At 46.6% G+C, this 25,326-nt stretch overlaps 2 protein-coding genes across 3 annotated transcripts; one reads left to right on the forward strand and one right to left on the reverse strand.

Moving 5' to 3' along the window:
* Positions 1–297: 297 nt before the first annotated feature.
* On the reverse strand, positions 298–23,129 carry CDC42EP3 (CDC42 effector protein 3). Its single transcript, XM_084791729.1, has 2 exons — positions 22,880–23,129; positions 298–2,000 (listed from the first exon to the last, which is right to left on the reverse strand). The coding sequence occupies exon 2, from the start codon at positions 1,771–1,773 to the stop codon at positions 1,009–1,011; it is 765 nt and encodes a 254-aa protein (XP_084647855.1). The 5' UTR covers positions 1,774–2,000; positions 22,880–23,129; the 3' UTR covers positions 298–1,008.
* Positions 23,130–23,418: 289 nt separating this feature from the next.
* LOC311602985 (uncharacterized protein) lies at positions 23,419–24,894 on the forward strand. 2 transcript variants are annotated; one of them, XM_084791730.1, is made up of 2 exons: positions 23,419–23,909; positions 24,157–24,894. In XM_084791730.1, the coding sequence occupies exons 1-2, from the start codon at positions 23,472–23,474 to the stop codon at positions 24,412–24,414; spliced, it is 696 nt and encodes a 231-aa protein (XP_084647856.1). In that variant the 5' UTR covers positions 23,419–23,471; the 3' UTR covers positions 24,415–24,894. The 2 variants fall into 2 exon arrangements, with proteins under 2 accessions (XP_084647856.1, XP_084647857.1); XM_084791731.1 differs by having other exon boundaries at positions 23,419–23,850.
* Positions 24,895–25,326: the final 432 nt, after the last annotated feature.

Genomic DNA, 25,326 nt, shown 5'->3' on the forward strand with positions numbered 1-25,326 from the left:
GTGGGCATAAGCTCTCCTTAAATACCCGCCTCCAATCTCTGCAGAAGCATTGTGAGTACTTTGTGCCTCTACACTTTACAGACTGTTGTTGGAGCTATTAGAAATATGGTAACACATTAGCAAGGGGGGGAGGTGGCGGCAGCGGGGGTGGTTGGGGGGCTGAAGAGGAGGAGGCTGAGAATGCATAGGTTGTATTTTTTTCTTTTGCAAGTACACATACACAGCTTACAAGGAAGCCCCAATGGAAACAAGACAAACAACACTCGATGTATTATCTATAAAATGTAGACTCTGCAATAAAAAGCCAAAGGCACATAAAAATATATTTCAACTTTAAAAATAACTTAGTTACAGTAATACCTTGCTTGTTTTTTTAACCAACATGTAGCTGACAGGCAAACTTTTGCAACATGGAAATAATATACAGGGATATATAAGAACCACAAGGAGAAAAAAAAAACCCCAAATCCCGTAAGGTTGTTCTTCAAATATGAAAAGAGAGTAAAATCTTAACAATGGAGAAATTGCTATGGTGAACCCAAAGGGTACAATATACAAAAGAGTCTAGAAAAACAAAAGGCTTAGGTGCTAAGTAAGTTTGGATTTCCTTCTCACCACATGCCAAAAGCGCCTTGGAGAGACCCAAGGACCCAGCCCTTCTAGACATGTCTGCATGTCTGCAAACAAACGAAATTGAGCAGAACATCAGCAGTGGCTGCTGAAAATGAGCTCTGACTCACTTCCTCTCTCTCTCTCTCTCTCTTTGCCAGAACAGGTCTTTTTGTTTTCTTTTGTTTTTTAATTATTGTTTTCAAAATTGTTTTTGCAAACAGGGCATGATGGTTAAAAAAATATTTTGTAGGAATAGGAGCATTATTTTAGAAAATGCATCACATGGCTGCAGAAAACCAGCCAGGGCAGGTCTTTCCAACAGTTGTGGTTAGTTGAGCTTTTGTTTTCGGCTTATTTTGGTACCTCTTACTCCAAAGAAAAAGAGCTGACTCCTGGTTACTTATTTTTATCCATGACATTTAGGACCTCATCCAAAAGTGAGGGTCCAAGATCCAGCTGCAGGGACAGCAGGGAGCCGGTCAGGTCGGAAAGGGACTCCTCCGATTTACTCTTTGACTTCTCGAGCTCGCAGGATGCAGGATGCTCAAACATGTCCTCCGCAGGCCAGTCAGAGTACTGTTCAGACAGGCTGGAGGAGTGGCTGTCCCTGCCCTGGCTGGACTGAGACGCGGAGCCACTGGAGCCCCACGAGGTGTCTCCCTGGTGGACGGTCCCGTTCTCTAGCAGACTATTTTTCTCCTGAACCTTCTCTTCCATGACAGGCTCACAGCTGAGCCTTGGCAACTTAGGACGTCCAAAGGACTCCTGCTTGGAGTTAAATGTCACTGGTGACAATAAGGGCAGCATGAGAGCCTGGGATCCTCCGATGGTCGGGAGGGAGATGGCATTTTTGAGCACCGGGGAGGGCGTTTCTGTGAACATTGAGTCCGAGGTGCTGTTGGCCCGGAAGAAGTCGTTATGCCCAGGGAACTGGCCCGAGTGTGCTTTCTCTTGGTTCCCAGGCAAGAGCTCATAGTTGCCTTGAAGGAAGGAAATATCTCCGAAGACGTCATGCTGGCCCTCTTTGCCGATGTGAATGGTGTGACGAAAGTCCCCCAGGGGAGGGCTGATCATATCAGGGGACAGAATGTCCCGCAGTTTAAATTTCTTTCCCTTCTTGTTGTTGGCCGCTTTCAGGTAAATTGGGGTCTTGGCTGGCATTTTGGAATCTGAGAATGTCTCCTTGACAGCTGGGGAAAAGGGCGCCCCTTCTTCACAGGTATCCCACACTTCCAAAAAGCCCTTTTGGATGAGAACCGTCACATCATTTTTCCACAAGTGGCTCTTAAGTGAGACAGGGTCTGAAAAAATCTTGCTCTGTGTAGAGCCACGTGGTCCTTCTGGAGAGCCGGTTACATTATCCAGTCCCTTCTACAGCAAGGAGAAACCTGGAAAAGAAACAAAGCAGGTTGTGGTCGCCATTGCTACAGTCCTTTAGGCCTGCCTTCCCCAGGAGTGCTACCCCAGTGCCTGGGAGTAATGGCAAGGCCAGCTCCCACCAAAGCCCAACTTATTTCCTTCTACTAGCTGTGGTAAGACCTTTAGTGTCTATTTGTACTGAAGAAGACATCTTTTCTATCTTGGTGCATCTAAATTTCTGAATGTAAATCCATCACATATTGTCATTATCAACTTAGAACACCTATCTAGACCTAAAAACATCTTAACCCCTAAACAATTAAGCTTCATTGTAAAACTAAGCTACCTGGTCTTCAACTCCATCAGAGACTTGAGAGGGAGTAAACTTGATAATCTGAGTGTGCCGGGAGTGCAGGTTAGTATCTTATCAAAAGAAAAAAGATGACAGAGACAGTTTTCTACCTGAATAGTCACCCAAAACTCTCTATAATGTTGGAGCACCGCCTTCAGCATTCTGGCCCACATATTTGTGAGGCAGGAACTATTGAGGACTTGCTTACCCTGTCTTGGAAGAGTTTGGCCAAAACACTAAGAATGTAACATTTATATAATTCCTAATTGTGTCATGGTTCTTCTTGCTATAGGTAATCTATTGTATATATGTATAATAATATAAATGTATATATAAAATATAAAATAATTTTTTAAAAGTGAGGGGATTACAATCAAGATGTAATGTGAATAAATTATCTTTAAAAAACAAACAAACAAAAAAAGACCTTTAGTGTCAGTAAGGGCTCGCCAGGATGAACCCATCAGTAAGGATGTAAGCAAGGGCCTGAGGTCAGGGGAAACCAGAAAAGAGGTACTTGAGATGTCAGTGCCTTTTAAACATGGCTGTGGACATGGTTTTCTGAATACATCTAAGATTTTCATTTCACTCTCTTCTAAAAGCAGATGTCATGGGATTAGAGACATGGCTCAGCGGTCAGAAGAGCCCAGGGGTCCTGGGTTCCCAGCACCCACGTGGGGGTGCACACTTGCCTCTAACTCCACTTCTAGGGGAACTCATGTGCTCCTCTGACCTCCATGGGTAGTAGACATGTATGTGGCACACATATATACATGCAGCCATTCATGTGTTCTCATAAAACAAACCCTGGAATCAACATAGAAGCAACTGGGTGGTTTTAAGATTATATTGTCTTTGCTTTAAGTGCACACTACAAGATGGACAGTGATTTATTATTGAGTTCTGCAGACAAATGAAATTAAATGACTACCCTAAAGGCAGGAGGCTGGAAATGATCATTTAGCAAGCGACACTGGCTGTTATGGAATGGCTCAAGAAAACCTAACTAGAATGCGTTCTTACAGATGAAGTGAGATTAAGGATGGGGACGAGGTGCAAACACACTGCTAGAATAGAGAAGAGCTACAGCTGGAACCAGGCTGTGGAGGAGAATATACTGAGCCATCAAGGACCCAAGGATTTAATGGTACCCTGGGATGAAAGAAAAAGAACGGCTCCATTTCAAAGAAAACACACTGTGACCACATGTAATAAGCGGAGCTGCCCCAGCACCTTCTGGAACATCACTGATACAGCGCATGCCCTCTCTCTACAGGGGGCGGGCGGGGTTCTAAGTAAGCCAGCTCTCCCACCTTCTGGCCTGGTGTGAATGCCTTAGCAGATCCCACTGAGACATACTTGCTCCTTTCCAAAGAACTGTGGCAGCGGTCACTCCCTGGTTAGGTTCCATTACAGAAGACCTCATCTGCACTGAAGAGTGGGATGGAGGGAAAGAAAAAGAGAGGGAAGGAAAGGAGGCAGGACCCAAAGAGGGAGAGGAGGAGGAGAGCAAGTGAGGGAGCACTCACATGCGCCCCTGCACCTAGCAGGCTCCCTTGCTGGCTCTGAAGTAGAAATCGATTTACCCCACCTAGCCGCTGCTGAGACACAGCTCTGGCCCATCCTTTGGTCACATCCCAGTGAAGTCTGGGCTCTAAACTCTGGCAGACAGCCACAGAAACCCTGCTTTAGTAAGTGGATAGTGATGCAGGCGAACACATCCTCCCTGTAGATGCATAAGTGGGGAGAGGCGAGGAAGAGGGCCCAGGAGTGTCAGCCCCTTCCTTGCTGATGAGAAACACAACCTTTTGAACCTTCCCCTTCATCCCACCAACCCCAAGAGCTGACACTGAGAAAGCCAACTAGCCTGTCCCTGCTGAAGCCTCTCCCCTGCTCCCCTCCCCCTCTGTGTTGTGTCCCCTTGCACTGAGACTGACAGTACTCCTAGGACTGGGTCAGGCAGTGCCGTGAAGACACTTACATTTGCTCAGCAGCAGCTGGAGGCCCTCTACATCTGTTCTGTGTTTCTCTCCTTTCAGCAAGAGTTTTAAATTCATTCATCGGTGACAGGTGACAAGGGCCCTGCTGCACCACCCACTGTCTGGGAAGTGGCCTCTCCAGCACACACCAGCATGCTGTCCAGCCAACCAGGCCTGAGAAGACAGAGAAGAACCAGTGGGAGACACCGGGCCACACTTGGCTCTGTGTGTGAGGACAACGGGCTTGTTCCTGCCAAGAGTGTGCTGACCACACAGCCACCAAACAGAAGAGGACCTCAGGTCCTGATGCTCTTACTTAGCTCTGATTTGGGTCTTGTCTCAATAACAAAAGGTTAAACCATGTCCCCTGGAGGGGGAGACCTGGTGGCACTCAGAGGAAGGACAGCAGGTTACCAAGAAGAGACTTGATACCCTATGAGCATATACAGGGGGAGGTAATCCCCCTCAGTCACAGTCATAAGGGAGGGGAATAAGGGGAAAATGGGAGGGAGGGAAGAATGGGAGGATACAAGGGATGGGATACCATTGAGATGTAACACGAATAAATAAATAAATAAATAAATAAATAAATAAATAAATAAATAAAACTTTCATTCGGGGCAAAAAAAACAAAAAACAAAAACCTTACACAGAGGTAGTGGTGGTAACTGCCTGTAGTGTCCACACCGAGAGGTAGAGGCAGGAGGATCATGACTTCAGGATCACCCTGGGCTACCTCAAGGCCATTCTGAGATACTTGAAGGTCTATCTCACAAAACGAACACAAAGCTCATAAGCACACAGGACACTAGAGCATCCTTACCATATAGGTACACACACGACACAGAGCCCCAAGCTAGGCTCCAGTCACACCCTCCTGCCACAGGAGGTGGGAGGCAAGCCCAGGGAAGAACCACGCCCTGGGGCAGTATTATCAGCCAGGCTAGGGTGACAGCTGCCATGGAAAAGATGCGAGGCTTGCCAATGGTGCCTGCCTGAGGTCCACCAGAGCTACATAAGGCCATGAAGCACCCAGGGCACGGCATGCCAAGGCACAGTGCAGTTCTCTGCCTCTGACAGGGCCACCCACATCTGTTGTGCAAGTGAACAAGGACAGGGAGAGGGGACTGAAGGGAGGAGGAGAGGGAAGGAAACTGCTGCCTCCTATCTGAGGGAGGAGTGCTCAGTGCCTCAGTGATGGGGGGGACTTCCTGCTTGGGCCTCTACAGACATTGTGGGCTTTTAGCCGGAGCTTCCCTTAGCTTATTGATGGCTGGGGTTTATGCTGGTGGCAGGAAGGCAAAAAGAGACCAGAGATAAGGGGGGCAAGCAAGGAAGGGGCTGTGAGAAGGCTACAGAAGCAGCAGAGAGCAAGGCGACAGACACTGTGTGCCAGGCCTAACAGCTGCCAAATACAAGGGAAGGCTGTTTTAAAGAGGAGGGATGGGGAGGAGCAGCAAAACCATCCACTCTCCCATTTAAAAGACTCTGGGCAGCAGTCGGTAGCTCCGACCCTGTCCTCTCTCTGTCCTCTCCCAGGACTCACGACTCCTCCCGGCCCTGCTTCTCAGCTAAAGGATCTATTTGCCCTTTCCAAGCTCTTGGCTCCCTAGACACTGTTTCTGCCACTGCTCAACACAGAAAGCTAGTGTTCCCTAGTAAGAAGTGGCAGGTCCTGGAGAGGGTGATGTGTGTCCCCAGCAACTAAAATCTAATAGGACACAATTTTGTGAGGGCCTCTCCATTGTGTTGTTCCCACAATGCTCTGCTCTTTCACTCACAGCAACCCAAGAGGCTCTTGTCTCAACAAATCAAGACAAAACAAAACAAAAAAGAGTTGAAAGCAACCTAGCTGTCTACCTACAGAATATTCGTCCAGACAGAACAGCCACGTAAGTTAGTAGTATTTACATCTAAAAAGGAATGGAGCTTTTAATATGGCTACAGGGAAAGAGCCCAGCAATGTGTATGTTCAAAGGAAGAAAAGGCTGGTGCAGGAGTGAGGTATGTGAACCTAACTGCATCAGCTTTGTGGGGCTATAAAATATACCTGTAAAACACATGAGAAACTAACAATGGTGACTGCCCTCAGATAGCAAAAAGTGAGTGGAAAGGGACAAAGGTGGAAAGGAAACTTTTGTGATTTCAGCTTTCCAAACCATGTGAATGATCTGGTTATCTTAATAATAAAAATATATATAAAAAAATAAATGCATAGGGCTCAGACACTGTCTTAGAGAGCCAATTCTGCACATGGTACTTAGCTATATTCTTAAGTTTGGAGATAGGGCTTGAAAAGAGAGAAGGGGAATATAGAAATATATAGGAAAGATAGAACAAAAAGTAGACTAGTGAATCTTCTCCTCAACTTAATGCTTCAATTGCCACTCACAAAGTTATTTTTAATTCACTGGTATAGAATTTTGTATATAGATACAAAATAAGTTTAATTCTAGATACAGTGGTATATAGAATTCAAATGTAAGATTATTCTTCATTCATTTTATATATATATATACATACATATATATATATATTTCTACTCTAATATGAGGTATGGTACCCATATAACTCAATTATAATACAAGGTTTATTTCCATACTTTGAAAGTGCTATCGCAGGCTGTTTAGGATAAATAAGTTATGCAAGTTAATTGTTAGTTGATCAAATCATGGTCATGTCAATTACTAGTCTACTTTTATCACAAGAATATACATCTTAGGTACAGCAGGTAGATATGATTCTATAGAAAGATAAGGTAGGATAAATCGATAAAGTCATCAAAAACCCGAGAGACATGCAAAATATGGCATTTAAAAATGTTTTTATTATTTTAAAGATTCACTGACAATGAGACAGGTTAGCTCCTGGCAACACTCAGCCTACCTCAAAGAGGATGATGAGCATCAAAGAACCTCCTTATGGAGATGGCTTCAAATGTGGCAAACAAGCCACTGGGCAAAATGTCCTCATTTCTACCACAGACAGAATTCTGCCTAAGAAAGGGTAAGCAAGCTTGGATGCAGGCAGAGTCTATGGCCAAACTCTGCCAAGACAGGGTAAGCAAGTCCTCAATAGTTCCGGCCTCACAAATATGTCTGTCAGATATATTGGGCCATAAAGCTGAAGGTGATGCGCCAATGTTATAGAGAGTTTTGGGTGACAGTTCAGGCAGAAAACTGTCTCTGTCACCCTTTCATTTTGGAAGCTGCTGACATGCACTTCCAGTTTACTTAGGTAATTAGGTTTATTCCTTCTCAAGTCTCTGATAGAGTTGAAGATCATTAGTTTTACAATGAGGCTTAGTTGTTTAGGGGTGAAGATGTGTTTAGGTCTAGATAGGTGTTTTAAGTTGATAATGACAAGATGTGATGAAGATTGGTCTACATTCAGAATATTAGATGCAGTAAGATAGGAAAGATGTTTTCTTCAAGGCGGTCAAATACAAATAGCCAAAACACTGAGAATGTAACAATTATATAATTCCTGATTATGTCATGGTTCTTCTTGCTATAGGTAGTTTATTGTATATATGTGTAATAATATAAATGTATATGTAAAAAATGTTTAATTAATAAAATACTTTTAAAACACCACTACCACCACCACACACACAGCAATAACAATTTGATTATGGGAAAAACTGAGCCATTTCTTCACTGCTGATCTTTTTTGGGGGGTGGGGGAAGGGGCTTCATAACCAAACATCTGTTTTAACTTCCATCCTGTTGGGGGTCACAGGTGTGTATCACTATGTTCAGCTCTGTTTCATTTTATCTCATTTCTTTTTGCTTTCTGGAAACAGTGCCTCGCCTCACTCTGTAACCTGAGCCACCCTAGAACTCACTATGTAGTCCAGCTGGCCTCAAAGGAGGTTCTCCTCCTGCCTTGGTCTCCCAAGTGTTGAGATTGCAGATAGGAGTCGCCATATCGAGCTTGTTTCCCCACTTAAGATGATGGTCTTATCTATCTCTTCTACCACTGTTTTGACAAACAAAATAATTCTAAAATAGTGTGATGGCTACTCCTGGTTGTCAACTTGACTATATCTGCGATGAACTACAATCCAGAAGTGGAGAGCACACCTATGAGAGATTTTCTGCTCAGTTTAAAGTGGGTGAATCCATTTCTGGGGTGGGAAGACACACACCTTTGATCCAAATCTTGAGTCAGATTACACCTGTAATCTGGACCATACATCCTGCTGGAAATCTATAGAAGGACACAGGCGAGGAAAGCTCTCTTCGCCTGCTCATCCTCGCCAGCACATACATCCCTTCCCTGGCATTGGAGCCTACCCTTTCAGGATTCTAGCTTGTACAGAAAACCAGCTGAGATATCCAGCCTTGTGGGACAGAGAAATTACTAGATTCTTGGACTTTGTGTTTACAGCTAACCATTGTTGGATTAGCTGGACCGCAGCCTAGAAATCATTCCAATAAAGCTCATATGCATGTGTGCGCATAACACACACACACACACACACACACACACACACACACACACACAGAGGGGGGGAGAGAGAGAGAGAGAGAGAGAGGGGGCAGGAGAGAGGGAGGGGGAGAGAGATTCATTCCATAAGTTCTATGGCTCTAAAGAACCCTGACTAATAAACACACCAAAATAGGTAATCAGACAGCAAGGGTACGGGGAAAGGGTTACTAAAACAAACAAACAAAAAACAAATTACTGACTGGAAAATCAGTTCCTGAATTGCTCAGAATTGAGTGTACTGGCAGCTTACTAGGTTCTGAAAAGAACAAAGAGGTTGAAATTTTAGGGGAAAATCCATTTATTTCAAGAAAGGAATGCTTGGTTTGTGTACTAATTATTTTTAGATTAATTCTTGGTTGGGAGAAAGGATACAAAAAAATGTCCTGCATCCTGCAAAACAGGTTGCAGTGTTAATTCAAAACACACGTGAGAAAACAGGGGCAGGTTGTGTGGGGGGAGTGTGCCACCTTCCTGGGGGCTTTGTGGTTCTTTTCCTCTCCTTGGAGGAAGTGAGTTGGAATTCAACTTCCCCTTTCTGACTTGGCTAGAAGTCAGAGAGAGCCTGGCTCCAGTCATTTAAAGGCATCCCAGCTCACAGCTGCCCTCCCTGGCCCAGTCTGTACTGCAGATGGGCCCTAGAGCTAGGCATATACGTCCAGGCACTCAATCACCGAGCTACATCCCCAGCCCCAAATTCTGATCCTATCTTCCTTTTGCCCCAGCCCTCCCCTAGCACCGAGCAACAGCACTGCCATCTGCACTAGAAAACAAAACTACTGCTGTTCTGTTGTTCTTTCCTGTATGAATCAAGCCTTAAGGATCATGGTGGGATAACCTCCCTCCACCTTGCTCCTGCCCTGAGCATCTTCTGCCACCAACCAGGAGGAGAAAGTAGTAACTTGTCGGTCTCTCCACTGCATTCAGACTCCTGGACTGCACTGGCCCCTGGGCTCTCTTCCTTGGGAGGGATGAAGGCTACCTGCAACACGTTTCTGCATGTTCCGAGGAGGGCAACTGGAGGTGAAGCCAGCAGGGTGAAAGAGCAGGAAACCTACTGGAACACTAATCTTAGCGACCTCAAGGATTCATTTCATTGTAATGAAAAAGAGATTAGCCTGCTCTGCTCTGGGAGACTCTTGGCTACTAAGCACGAAGTACAAGGACACAGAACTTGACTTCTTCTCTAGGGAGGAATTAGAGAACCAGATTTCTTGAAAGATGAAATGCGGAGGCAGGAGGGTAGAGGGGGGCGCATGTGTACCCTACAGAGCAAGGGCCTCACGGGGGGGGGGGGGGGAGTGGGGTGGGGTGGGGAGAAGGCCTCCCAGGAGCCTCCCCAAGGTGCATGAGCAGTGGCGGTAACCCTCCTACAGGGGAACGCACTCATTAATTCCCCAACAGTTCCATTCCACACTCCCCTATAAACAGGTTCACAGACATGTGAACAGAAAAGGCTTTCTGTTCAAACATAGCTATGCTTTCACTTGCTAATGACTAGCCAACTTTGGTATCAGGAAACTTAAGCGTCCCTACAAAGCGGTTTCTCAGGCCGGTCCTTTTGCAATCCTGGCAGAGGGTGGGGGTGGCTTCTCTAAGGAAAGAATTTCAAAATTCACAGAGAAGAATTTTGGCGTTAGACATTCAACACTAAACTTAAAGGGGGAGGGGAAATGCAAGACCAGCGAACAGCCTGGTGGAGGCAGCCCAAAGGGCATGCTTTTCATATTTCTGGCCTGTTGTACTCCACCCATCGGAAGATAAGATGCCTTTTCTATCTTTAGAGTCTTATCTTCTGCCCAGGGATCCTAAACTGAGGACAGAACTGCCTCTTGCAAAACTGTGAGTTCCTATGAGGCACAGGGTCCCAGCTGCTGGGCTCTGTCCTGCAAGTGCTTGCCAGATTGGCCGGCTCTGCTTTATGGACCCACTCAGAAAGTCTGATATACCCACCTTCAATTATTTATACATGGACGTCTCACTTATGATTAAACAAGAGCTTGTATTGACTTTCCTTTTACAACCCCAATTATATAGGGACCCACAAATACCACGTGAGAGACTCTCACTGCTAATTTATGTAGACTCCTTACATTTACAGATTTTAATTGCACTATTTGAAAGATTTTTTTAAAAGCAAAACTAAATGACAGGACGCCCACCTCCCAAGGTACCAACACTTATGAAAAGAGCCCATTAGGGCATTTTTCCTTATAAAAGTGAGTTACAAGGGCAGACTATATGGACATTGATTCCCGACAGTTATAACAAGATAGGCCGAGGGCAAGTTCTCTCACGCCTGGCTCATTTTGCTTGACTGGTTTTACGGGGACTTAGCCTCAGTGCTGGCCAGAAGCACCCAGCAGGCACTCTAGGATTGATGGGTCAAAATCCAACAAGGCTATTTCTGTGAACTGCTCACATGCTCCATAACTACTGGAGCCAGCTTGGCCAGTGACATGACACAAAGACAACAGCAATATAGAAAGAGACTTTAACTCTCTTGTTTTCAGCACTGTTTTATCATTCCAATTTTGCCCAAAAGCCAGGATCTCCCAAGACTACTTAGTTCCTCAAAAGGTAGAGTGAAGCAAACTGTGCTAACATTTACATCAGCAGTTGCCTGGGCCGAAAGTTAGTTCTGACAATAGGAACCTAGAAGTCCAGATTGTGGACTCTTCGGAGCGCTGAAGACAGGCAAATCTCTACTCCGCTGATTTATCCTCAAACTGTGCATTCTGAATTCTGTTCCTCCTTTGTGGTCACAAAAAGGACAGGTAGGGGGATCTCCAAGCTATTTCCCCATCTTATTAGGGCTGACTATAATGACCCATGCTCCCTGGATGGGTTAAAACACAGGTTTCTGTACATTAATCTACACCAGATATGTGTCAAAGATATTTATAGAAGACTTCCCTATGTTAATTATACACTTGTCTACATTATATACACATATTGGAATGAATGAATGAATGAATGCATACTCTACCTAAGCTGAAAACTCTCCTGTGAGCACACACTGGGTCTGTCACCTACAACAATCACACAGCACACTGCGAACTTCAAATTTTGAAATAATCAATCCATAACCAATTCGATTTTTCCATCACAAGAGACAGGTTGATGGATGCCAAGAAAGCAACTCACAGTGCAAGTTTACTCTGCAGATGAGGCCAATCTGAAATGCTTGGCTCTCTAAAGAATTTACCCACGTAATAGTTAACAGGCAAACTGTTTGCCGAGGAATGTTTAGAACACACCATCTAGGACACAGTCTGGGATTAAGCCCATGCTCCTGGTCAATCCACAGGAGTCAGCAGTTCTCCCACATCTGTGCCATCAATTGGATAACATGATACCTACCAAGCAAAACTCTCTCTCTCCCAAAGTCCTGCAGCACCAGTGAAAAGGATGCAGAGAGACCACTATAGCAATGAACAGCAGACACTGACTCGACCTTGTCAGACACCCACATTGGGTAGAGAAGGTCTTCCAGCCCTAACTCACCACAAGTTCTTAGTGTTTTCGCTATTATGAAAAATAATCTCAAACGGCATTTGACTTTGTGTTTAAGGTCAAAAGATTAAAAATTTAAAGCAACAAGAAAACCTCTGAGCCGCAAGGAAAAAAAACAAACATCCTGTTCTTAGAAAATACCCAGTGTTGTTAATTCTTTTCCCAGAGGAAGTGCATGCACGTGACAGCACGCAGTCAGGGCTTGGCTGACTGTGGACAATAGCTCCCTCCGACACTGTTCACACTTTATTCCCTCCTGACTACCGTGTCCCTGTGGGATGTCCTCCTTACCTTCTCACCATCAAACACTATTCAAAACATCCTCTGAGACCTGCTTCGGAGTCACTTCCTTCCTAGAGGAAGTTTTCTCTAACTCACCTCACGTAGTCCTTCCTCACTGCTCTGTGGCTTCGGGGTTTTCTTGGGGCTTGTGTAGAACTTACATCATTTGCTATTTTCCTGTTTTCTGGCTTTGTGATGTTTGTGCCCATCTCAAAAACAGGTGAGCCATAGTGTGCTATAAATAAGAGCTACTGTTGAGTCTTTTAATATGCTGGCCACTAACACAAGTCCCTCAGATTTCACTATACAAGCTTTGTTTTCTTTCTGTCCATCTCTTGTCAGAAGCCTATAGTAGGTGAGCCGTTTACCCACTTGGGTAAAATAAATAAATAAAGTTTTGTTGGAGCATACAGTGATGAGCGGGCACTTGTTTTCGTACTCTCCACAGCTCAGCATTTCTCCACAGGGTAGTCTTGCACCCGCAGCAAGTAACATAACAAATGTCTGAAGGGATTTTTGATCCTGTGACTTTAGGTGGAAAGTACTGGTTAGTGGCACCTCATGGACACAGAACAAGCATGCTGCTGAACACCTTCCAACTCCTAGAACAGACTCTCAAAGGAATAGCGATCAGACCTTGAGTCTCAGTAGACTGACGCTGAGAGGCCGTAGCAGAGTCCCTACTGCCTTACATGGCCATACTTGATATCTGGCAGAGACTGCGTGTGGCCCTCACAGTGTCAAATAGGAAAGGTTTGACCCCTTCCTGAAAAGGTCTGGACCCTGGCTTTGGATGCCTGCATCTCTACAGGGCTTTGTTGCCCACTCCATCCCCAATCACACCCTGCACGTGACTGCAACCACCACTTCTAAGGATAACCTCCAGAGGGGAGCTTCAGCTCGCTCAGACCTATGTAACTCTAGACCAGAGTCACTCAAAGCAGTCCCTGGGCCAGGTCAGTCTATAGGTGAAGAAATCCAAAGCAGGCTATTAGAAATTTTTGATGTTACCATAGCAACCAAACCTTCATTGTCTTTTTTTCACTGAAGTGGTTGCTGATAAATCTGTTGAACTTGCTGTAGGGGCCCAAGCTGTATATTTCACTGTGCACAGTAAGTGGTATCACTCTACCACAGACTGAAAAGTGAAATCAATCAGCAAAATAACGGCTCTTCTCAGAGTTAGAGAAGCACTGGATTTCTCTCCTGCAGTCTGTGGTGGTCCATCCCCTCACCCTCCCATCCCCCCTCTCTCACGCGCACACACACATCACCCCGCTTTGCATTCCTGGCAAAGTCCATCTTTCCTCCCTCTGACTGCCCTTGTCAGGGACCCTGTGCTTTCTGCTCTTTCGTAAATGGCAAAACCCAGCTGCTGCTGCTCTCAGCCTCTCCCCAGCCTCACTCTCCTGTCACTGATCTCTCCCCTCATTTGCCTCCACAGCCGCTCAATTATGCTTCTCCCTTCCTCTTTATCTTCTTAGAATCCACCCATAGTCTTAAAAGCCTTTAGGGGCAGGCCCACCCTGACAGCCTGGAGGCAGGAGCGGCGTGCACGTGAGCACAGGCGGCCTGAGGAGCTGCCCAGCCCTGCAGCAGTTCAACCTTCACAGTTGCCACGGCCTCTGGAGCGCCTTACTTCGTATGTGCATCTGACATCTACCAACCACCACACTGTGTTGTAGTTACTGCTGCCTTGCCCATCACCCCTGCCATCTATGAGAATGAACTATTTCACTCATAGAAGGAACTAAAGACAGCAAGTATGTGTGATTGGTGTTTAAAGTGGAGATGACTTCTACCCATGACCGCAAAGCATAAGCAAGCAGTTTAAAGTGTAGACAGGAGTTAAGATGACCTTGGACCTTTCAGGTCTTCTGAATACATTCCAGTCCAACTTAAAGAGTGAGATTCTGGAAAAACAGTGAGCCCACTCTGCTGACCTTTCCTCTTAAAAGGAAGAGAATGCAGGGGAACGTGGCTCCGTAGCCTAGCAGCCCATGAGGAAATCCCAGGGATCTACAATGGGCATTCTGTAGGAAAGAGAAGGCCCAGTGGAGCAGGCAACAGGCACAGAACGGACTCCATTTGAGAACAGATTTTTAAGGCTTAAGGAGGACAGAATTTCCTAAGGCCCAGCAAATACCTGTCTCCATCTGGTCACTCTGGAAAACGGTAAAGAGTGACCTTAAAACATACACAGATAATCTATTTTCAAAAAGGAATGAGACTTCTTGTGGATTGTCACATCTATTTTCAGTGAAACTGAGATCTGAGCATTGAAGAAACAGGGCCTAGCAGGCATTGGCAGGTCCACTCAGCACCTCAGTTGCTTTGCTTGTTTGGTGAGAGCTGCTAACTCGGACGATTGGGTATGAAGCTGACTTTGTAAAAGCCTGAGGAAAATCCTGATGAGAGGACAAGTGACTCTAAGGACATTAATAGCTACACTTACCTCTAGACAGAAGAGACCCACAGGGACCCTCTGTGTGCCAGTGACAGACCAGGGCAGACTTAAGTAGGGGCAGGATGAAGTCAGCAGGAATCAGATGAATAATAAGAAAGTCCTGCATTTGGGTTAAAGCTAATTATATAATCACGTAAGCGCAGAATGAGGCAGGATGTGGCTGGCAGATCTTATAAAACCAGACCTGGGCAGTTTAGCTTACCACAAGCTCACTTGTGAGCTTACATTTTGAGGTGGTAGCTAAAAAAGTGAAAGCCCCAGGAGGCTCCTTGCACAGACCCCAGCCAGTACGAGACCTTTCCATATCCTGCTCTGCTGGGACCTGTCTGGGGACTCTGTGTTATATGTTCTAGAACCTAGTGCCCATCATAACACTTCCTACCAGCGTATGCCATTTCTGTTCCCTTTCCTGGTATCATGGTGCTAATGAGTGCTAGTTGACTTCCTCTTGAGACTTGAGTTTCCTGTTCTGCAAGCGAAATATGTATCTTCTCAGGGCACGGAGAGCCTGGCAGATGGCTGGTAGGCGATGGGCCCTGATCCAAGGGACAGGTGGCTATTAGTGACAATGACTCTGAAAACTAGATCTGCATGAGATGGGCTTTGGAAACTCACCATGGGAGGGTCACATTATTCTGGGTTCTCTGGAGGAACAGAATTTACATAAGGACTATATAGGGATTTATTAGAATGCTTTATAGGCTGTGGTCCAGCTAGCCCACCAATGACTATCTAACAAAAGAAGGTCTAAGAATCAATCCACTAGTTGTTCAGCCCACAAGGCTGGTTGGCTCAGCTGGTCTTCACACACACTGGAATCCTGAAGAAGTCAGCTCTAATGCCAGTGAAGGAATGGAACGGACTTGCCAGAGGCAGCGGGCAGACAAGAGAGCAAGCTTTCTTCTTGCAAGTCTTTTTCATAGATTGTCATCGGAAGGTGTGGCCTAGACTAAAGGTGTATCTTCCCACCTCAAAAGATCTGGATTAGAAATGGGTCCTCCTACCTCAAATGATTTAAGTAAGAAAAAAAACCCCTCACCAGTGTGCCCAGCTGCTTGAGTTTTAGTTAATTCCAGATATCATCAGGATGGCACTAAGAACAGTCACCACAGACATTTCTTCCAACTGCATTTCTTTTAGACATTAGGACCTGTCCACCTAAGTGATTGTTGTAACTGAAGTGTAAAGTCTTCCAGACAATGTGGCTCCAAAAAGCCAAACTTCCCACTCAAAACACAGCTGAACACGATGCAATCCCTGTTTTGACTCATACACAGCAGCTGAGACCCAACTGGCTCACCAGGCTGGTGGTAGCAATCACCTCGCCCTGGATGAGCCACTCGGTTAAGGCATCCTTCACGAAGGATCTAGGATAAAGCCCAGCAGCATGAGTACAGCTCTTACCACCACACCCTAACTCAGCATGCTGGGAAGACATGTCATTCTGAAGACATCTGAAACTGAGGAAACCACGTCTAATGTAGTGCTGTGTCTACCTAAAGGGAGCCATGTGGCCCCAGCTTCTGTGCACAATCCCCTAGGCCAAGGCTGGTCACTCACATATTCATCAACAACCAACATCCACCAAAGAACTGTGAAGTACCAGACTGTTCCATGGGAGGAGGCCATAGTAGTGATGCTCACTGTGTAGAGAAAGACAGTAAGTGAGCATGACCTTGAATAAATGGGTCATAGGCTATGGAGAGGTCAGCGATAGCGGGAGAAAATCCATGCACCCTGGTGCTCTCAGTGGATGCCCAGCATCACAGTTATCCCCAAGGCAGAAAAACTTCTGTGCAGATTGCTACTGCTCAGTTGTACTCTGAAAAATGTCCTGGTGTAGACTTCCCTAATTTCTGTAGTACTCTCAGATGGGGTGACCACCAGGCCACCTCTCCTTGAATTTTAATGTTCTATATATAGTCAAGAAGAAAGGATTTTACTATAGTATGATTTTAATAAGCTAGGCAAGTGATAATGACTTCACACTTAACAATTTACAAGATGCTAGAGGAAGAATTGGCTGGTACAGCTAGGACTAAATTGTCCACTTGATAGTTCATTGGATAGATTCTAATCATAAGATGCTTAGATCAAGTAGGTTGAGTCTCTGCCCTCCAGATAGCTTAGGCCTAAATTACTGATATGACTGTTAATGCTTGTAATCTCAGCACTCAGGAAATGAAGAAAGGGGCCTGAGAGTTAAGCCAACCTGGGATACATGGAGTCTCAAAGATAGATAGATAGATAGATAGATAGATAGATAGATAGATAGATAGTAGATGATAGATAGATGATAGATAGATAGATAGATAGATAGGTGATAGATAGATAGATAGATAGGTGATAGATAGATAGATAGATAGATGATAGATAGATAGTAGATAGATAGATAGATAGATAGTAGATAGATAGATGATAGATAGAGAGATAGAGATAGATAGATAGATAGATAGATAGATAGATAGATAGATAGATAGTTTTTAAGCAGCATTCTAAACACAGTAAGGAACGGCCACACAGAATACAGCACAGGATACTGTGGCATACCCCAGACAAGGAAAAAGAATGAGAATTACAGGAATTTAGAGCTGGCTGCCTCCCCCACTTCTTCAGACAAGAATAGAAGCCAGCTCAAGAAGGGGAGGTATCTGCCTTGTGAACAGTTGATCACTCCAAAATGTACGGCCTCCTCCCCTGCTGGGATAAAAAAGGAAAAACAACACTTTCAGCCTGAACTGAGCCTAAGGGGGAAAAAAAAAACCTAATTAGTAGGGTAAAAAAAATCAAGTACAATCTCAAATGACTAAACCACATTTCAACAAAAATGTGTTTGTGCTTTAAAGATGAGTGTAGCCTAAATGGTGGTGATATATTTGGATACTACAGGTCTTCCTCAACTAGACGCATGACAGAGGAACATATCGTTGGCAAGATGTGTCTATAAATACAACCTGCAGGATGTCACCAGAACAAGACAGATTCCCAAGTGTGTAAGCTGTCCAAACAGAAGCCTGCCTTTGAAGTCCCTGCCTTCCAGCCCACTCTGGCTCCTTAGGCGAGAACTGCACTGCTGTTTTCCAAGCCAAGGCCACTCTCTATTATTAGCAGGTTAGGCTAGCTGATAAGCCACATGGATCCTGGCTTATTGAAATCTAGAGTTAGGGATGATCTGAGCTCTCTAACATGAAATCCTGTTAGAGATGAGAAACAGGGTCCTAGAGACCAGAATCACACCATTCAGATCGACATCAAGATACCAACCTATGCTTTCAGATCTAGTCCTTGCTCCCTTCTGACTGTCCCCAGGTAATTCTGAGTTAGTTTTATCAAGCAGAACCACCATTGATTTCCAGCATCTCTTCCATGCTCTTCCAGCCCTGTTTCTGTATGGTCTGCAGCTGAGCAGGCTGCGGCGCACAGAGACATAAGTCGTCTGTGCAACTGTGGCTCGGTGCTCCCCAGAGTGAGCTTGCTACCTAAGTAGTCCTGCAGCCACTGCACAACAATCTGAGACACAGTAGATGCTCTCCCCACAGGGAGAGTCACTTTCCACAGCATAGTGATAGTCTGCAAGGATGTCATCAAACTGGCTTCTCACAGACCCTTTCCTGGTCTCAGTCTTTGGGGATGCTTTAGGTGTCACCCCACTGGGTCACTGCAGTAATGTGACCAACGCAGCACTTTAATACAGAGGCAAAGGCTACAAGATTAATCCTAACTTTTTTGAAATATGCAAACTTTCAAATCACTAAACATCTTTTGTTTTTAAATTCCCTACCCTCGAATTCTACTGTGAACCAATCATTTATACAAGCAGTAATGAGCACACAAAGCCGAGTGAGGCTCATCAGCTCACATACACAGTTTGGCTACTTAGAAGTGGGTGGGGCAGAGCTGCTTTGTACCGTGGCTACTTGACTATAGTTCTAGCATTCAGGAGACTGAGGCAGAAGGATCAGAGTTTGTAGGGTGTTGTTTTGTTTTGTCATCTTTAAAGGAAGGGAGTAGAAGAAGAGAAAATTCCAGATCAAGCTGGAGAGCCCCAACTCTAAAAGCTGTCCCTTTAGTTCCATGGCAAACGTGAGTCACTTCCAGAGCCTGTCCTGGGATCTGAGCTGCAGACTTCACAGCTGGTGAGAAGCAGGGGGCCGGTGGATTGGCCAGGGCAAGGGCGTCTAGCTTGTAAGGCCTCTTTGCTCTATCTTTCATAGCAGACGTTTATCTAACAGCATCCATGGCATGTGCATCACTGTCACAGGCCCCTTTCTGCCAAGGTCAGAGTTCAGGGCCTTCCTGTCCAAGCTCCTGTGGTTCCTGACTTCCCTGGAACTCTTAGGGTAGTATCATTACCCAACAGGCACAGAATATCTACTGGGTGTCAGAGGCACCGCAAGGCAGACCTCCTGGATGTAATGACGTAACAGACACGGTCACTTAGCCCTTCTTCTGCTGACTGATCCAAGGAGACATCCTCCATGAGGGCTGTACTCACTCCTGGATACTGGAATGCCTAGTCTCCAGCTGGGGCATGGCTTTCTCACTTCAGAGTACCACACTTTCACCTAGTGAATCTAACTGCTTAGGCCAACTCTAGCAGTTTCATGCTAACTAGACTGAAGAAGAACAAGGTCTCCATATACAAGGCTGAGCTTCCCTTAATAATTAAGTAATTCCAGCCGCATTCCCTAAGGCTGACAATTACTGTCACCTTCCTTTGGGTGGTGATATGGTGAGATAGAAAAATGCAAAATGAGTTCCTTTCCAGAGGCCAAAAGTCACAACAGTAATCACACTTGAAAGCTCCCCTCCCCCTCCTCCCAGACAATGGACGCATGCTGTTCAGAATTAGGACAAGCATACCTGAGTTCAAGCCATGCTCTGCTACTTAGCTGTGCAACCTTGAGCAAATTACAGAACTCTCCAGAACCTAAGCTCCCATCTGGATCAGAAGTACCAGACCATCTATCTAAAAGACTAGTTAGGGGGTGCTGTGTGAGGGAATCACACAAGCTAAGTCACTGGTCCAACACCACACAAGTGCTACCAGGCAACGAGTCTAGGTGGCCTGACGCCAAGTTAATAACTTCAGCCTTTCCCAGTCCCTTATCCCAGGAAGCCGCTGACTTCCAAGGAGAGTTAGCCACCAGGGCACACCCACATTTCGGTATGGCCTTCACTGTCTATCTTTGGGCAATCTAGCTAACTGGTCTGTCTTTAGTTCCTACACCTGTAAAATAAAGAGACCGACACGCCTTCTTTCATAGAATGATTATTTAGCAATAAAGGAGTTGATGCAGGCAATGAAGAGTCCTTAGCTTAGCACTTAGGTCAGGCTTTATGCTGGGAGTGCCTTTGATGTCCCAGCAATCTGCTCTATTAGAGTTCCCTCACCTGTGCTCCTGACCTGGCTCAATCTGGTAGTCTCAAATGGCTCAATTAGTTCTCTGGGAAACAGTGTACTTAAAAATACATTTTTTAAAAATTTTTTTATTTTTTATTTTTGGTTCTTGCTCAATGAAAGGAAAAATAGGTGAGCGGGATTCTAGTTAGAAAGAAACTAGGCTGAGCCTATATGAAATCAGACTGAAGCAAGAGAGAAATAGTAATAGTAGTAGTAGTAGTAGTATAAATAGGAAGTCTTTCTAGGGGCTTTTTAGGTACAAAATTGTGTTCCATCTACTGGATAAATGCTATGTCTAATGAGCAAAGAGCTTGTGAAAACTTTATGGCTTGGTTAAAAACCTTAGGATAATATAGGCTAAAGTGATTTTATCCCCAATGCTGTTGAATAGCAAGAACTTTAAAAGTGGAAAAGGGCAGCTTTTGTGAACATGTCAGACATAAAACAAAACACCACATTAGAGGGGAAGCTGGAGAGCAGCCGGGGCCAACTGGCTCCGGGGAGCCATTCTGCCATCACTGTTTCAGCTTTCTATGCATCTCAGACTACATTTAAATTCACAATAAAAAGCAAAAAGAAAAAATGCTGTACTTTCCTCTAGCTGCCTTTCTAAGTCCCCTTAAGATACGAGGCAGGATTTCAGGGCTCAGATTAGGGGGTGGGAGGGAGGCTCATCTTACTTCATGTCTTCAGGGCCTGCCACAGCCTCAGCACCATGTTCCAATCATGGACTGGAGAATGCAAATCTCCAGCAGATGAGACGGCTGGGGAACAGAAACTGCCATGGACCCAGAAGGCTCCCAACGCCCTCCTCTAAACACTGTGGCATCTGTGAGCCCAGGGGCTGGCAATCCTGGCTCATGCCATGGGTGAGGCCTGCCGAGCACGCCCAGATGGACTGCCAACCATTCCTTAAATGTAGATCTTATTGCTTATTTCACACCTGACGATGCTAGACATTTCACAGCCGCCTTATGTCGAGTCCTACATTCTGGAAAAGGTGTTTGTGCACACTTGCGCCTGACTGTCCATCAAGTCACTATGGTGCAGATTTCTAGAACTGTCCAGAAGTTGTACTTCCCAGCTCAGTTATTAGAGGCAAGATCTTTTATAAGTCAGGACATTCCTGGGGTCTTTTGATGGACTTAGGGATACCCCTGGGGCATCCTGGATGCTTCCTGGTGAGGTTTATTTCTCCTTGTGATGTTAAGGGGAAGTCCCAAGCCTAGGTCTGCTATTAAACCAGGGACATCTGCTACCCTCCTAATATTTTCAAGGAGGCAGGCACCCCTCCTCCACCCCCTCTCCCAGAACTCGAGGACACTGTGAGGGCTACAAACCGCTGGGGTGGGGGAGAAGCAGAAGAAATCTTTGTCTCCCTAACACATCCATTAGTTCCCTCCCCGGAACCCCCTACACACTGCACACATCAGCAGCCCGCTCCCCCCCAAATGCACCAAGGCTGCAAAGCTTTCGAGTTCCAACCCCTGCCTGACATTCCCCTTCCCACCCTTGTTTTAATTCACTCGCTTTTTTTTTTTAAACAAAATGTAATTACTTGACTGTCAGCCTGGGCTGCACTCTGGGGCTTTTACTCCTTTCAACACAGATGTGCTCCCAGCTTTGATGCTGTTGTCTGCGCAGCTTGTCCCAGCCACAGCCAGCTCGGTAATGTAACATTCAAGTGCATATTTATTTTTAAACTGACCTCTCCTAAACGGTGCAGTATAAAGCAGGTCCTGCCAAAAAAATATGCTACTTTCTATTTATAAGATGAAACACATGCCTTCCCTCCCGAAGGCGAGAGGGGGGTAGAGTACAAGAATTCATAAAGAAAAAAATGACTGGCCAGATCCATTCGTCCTCACATGTCTATGTCAAGACACTTGGTGAGGAAGAGAAAGGGAAGAGGAGGAGGAAGAGGAGGTAGGGGAGATCTTGTAAATGCTTCGGTTGTTCAGAAAAAAAAAAAGATTTTTTTTAACTGCCAGATCTGCAGGTTGGCGCCTCCGCTACAATGCGCTGCCTTATCAGCAAGGAAACAGCAGAGGGGCGCGGTGCACACGCACGAGCCCCGGTGCAAACACACAACTAGAGGGGCGCAGTAGCCAAGTGCGGTTTGTTCTGATGGAAACACGCAACTTGCGCCCAGAATGGCTGTCAATAGCTCGGAGGTGGCCCTGCTGCCTGTAGCCCCACCCTAAGGAAGCTGGCGCGGATGGCAGAGCTCTGGGTCCAGATCCCCTCCTGGATCGCTTGCCGTACCCTTTGATCCTCTAGACCTCAGCTCAGGAAGGAGTTGCTCTAGGTTATCCTCGCGTCCTCCAAGTCTTCCAAGCCCAACACCAGCAGAAAGGGACTAAGGTTGAGGGTCGGACGGATTCACAGGTGGAGAGGCAGCCCTGGGTTACACTCACCAGCAGTCGCCTAGGCTCCTCGCTTCTGCCCGTGGGCCCGGCGTCCACCCGGGTCCCTCCCGAGGGCTCACGCAGTCCTCACCGGTGCGCGCAGATCCGGAGGGGCGGCGACCGTTCACCGCGTAATCTGCTCGGGGACTATGCTGCAGAGTCTCCCTGGAGGCAGCCAGCCGCCGGAACTGGCTTGCCGGTGTGCTTCGCTCTGCTGTGCTCCCAGCGGCGGTTGAAAGTACCAGCAACACTGAGCGCCAAGCGGCCGGACGCCGGGCCTCAACCTGCCGAGGGCGGGGCGCGGGGCGCGGGGCGGGGCCCAGAGCGGGGCGGGGCTGGAGAGGCCAGGGCAGGGCCGGGAGAAGGGTGCCGGCCGACTCGGACCTTCCCTCCGCCGTACCTGTCCCCCACCCAAGACCAGCACGACGGGTGGCGCGGAGGCAGGCTCTAGGACAACAATGGGCTCCTACTGTCACCTCCCAGTCTCACCTATTCCCCCCCCCCCCCCCGGTTGTGGCTTCTCTCGAGGGAAAGCCGCCAGGAGCTCCCTCAGGCACAAAGAAAAGTGACAGGGTGCTCGCTTCAAAGAGGGGACCCGGGAATGTCGCTATCCGTACGGTGCGGGAGGACAATAGGATTCAGCCCGCGCCGAAGACCTCCCGTGCTCACCCTCGTGTCCCCGCCTCGCTCTATCCTACCTAGCCCACCTAGCAGTGCCGGGCTTCGTAGCGGAGGGAAGGGACCTTCGAGGTTAGATGGACCACCTGACCTCGTCGCCACCGCACGGCCGCAGCTCCCCTGGGACCCCCAGGACAGCTGTAGCTTTACCGAGGAAAGGGGAGGGTCGCGTGCTGTCAACGTGCGGTTCACTCCCCCTTGCAAGCTGTCGCCAAAACCCGGAGCGCGGATCTGGCGCGCGGGAGACGCGGGGGCTGAGAGGCTGAGACCCTGCGGGACGCGCAGAAACGCAGACGCAGCAGGTTTTTCCGGTCCGGAGGGAGGCGTTTCTTCCCGCCCCCACCCCCCAACCCCCTTCCAGGTCTTTCAGGGATTGACCTAAGGCTGCGGAAGCGGGTGGTGGCTCTCCGGGACGCCCAGCGAGGCGGCGCAAGTGGCGCAGCTGCTGCCGCCCAGGGACCGTAAAATTCCGCCCTTGGCGACACCTGCGCCTGTCGGTCACCCGGCTATTGCCTCAGGACGTCCCGACCCTCTGTCCCTAGACCTAAGTAGGAACCCAGTGAATTAATGTTAATTGTCTTAATCTTCCTTCTCCCTTCACCCGCCAGGTTGTAGACAGGAAAAGGTGGCGTTTTCCGGCGACGGAGGTCCCCGCCGGTTTGGTTGACCCAGAAAAGAAGCAGGAACCCGAAGGACTCACACGCCCCGGGCCTGGCCCCAGCCCTGGGACTCTCAGGTTGCCTGGAAATCCTGGCACAAAGCAGAGCCCCTCCTGGAGACCTTGGCTTCCCAGAGCAGTATCCGCTTCAGGCCCCCAGATCCCTCTGAACCTTAGACAGGGGTGCACTTTAAGCCCAGGTCCTTAAACCAAGGCTGGTGTTAAGGTGAAGTTGAAAAGGAAGCGGACACAACTGTTCGGGAAAGCAAAATACTTTGGGTGGAGTGTTAAAAGCCTCAAAGAAAATAATAGCTGGCAGGTTAAACGGCCACGAGGTCGGAAGTCAAATACAAAACTGCAGAAGTGATACCAAAATTTTGACAAGCAAAACAGTCAGTGAAGATAAGGGACCAGGCACTGTTTCCTTTCTCCAACTGACGACTGCTCCGGAGTTGCCTTTGGCAGATACCTGAGTTCCACTCCAGATTCCTCAGAGTTTTACTTGGGCTTCATATTTCAAAATGTATGTTCCGTTTGGCACTAATGTATATATTTTATATATGAATTTATTGAAAATATTAAATGTTACTGGCCTAGTTAGATAAAGGTATTTTTTTATAAATATTTATGCACAGCTTTCATTACATCTGGTCTTTTTTAAAAGTACAAATATGCATGTATATACATTTATGAAATGCCATATGAAAAATTTTTTTTGCACACATAAAGACATTCCTTACACATATGTCTTGTGTGTGATTTTTTTTCATTGTTTTATTGTTAGCTGCTGTTAAAAGCGGTGCATTTCCACATGCCTAAGCAAATAATTTCTTTTACAGTTTGTGCAAGCATAGGGTGGCAGGTGGCTAGAGGTTAAGGCTTGTATTCCCAAGCTCCAGTTTTACTCTTGCATGCTGTTTCTGTCCTTCTAGACATTTTCTCTCTATGTGTCTCTTAAAACAAGTCCTTACCTTACCCTAAACAATGCATGCAGAACCTATCTCTTCAAGGGTCTGGTGGCTCTGGCCTGATCTATTCTGGCTTCTTTGAGGCCACGTGCTGTTTTATTTGTGCTGAGCACCCTTGGGTGAGGGAAAATGCCCTCATGTTGTGAGTTTTC

This window comes from Acomys minous (genome assembly GCF_964271855.1).
Source record: "Acomys minous genome assembly, chromosome: 8".
Classification (NCBI taxonomy): Eukaryota; Metazoa; Chordata; class Mammalia; order Rodentia; family Muridae; genus Acomys; species Acomys minous.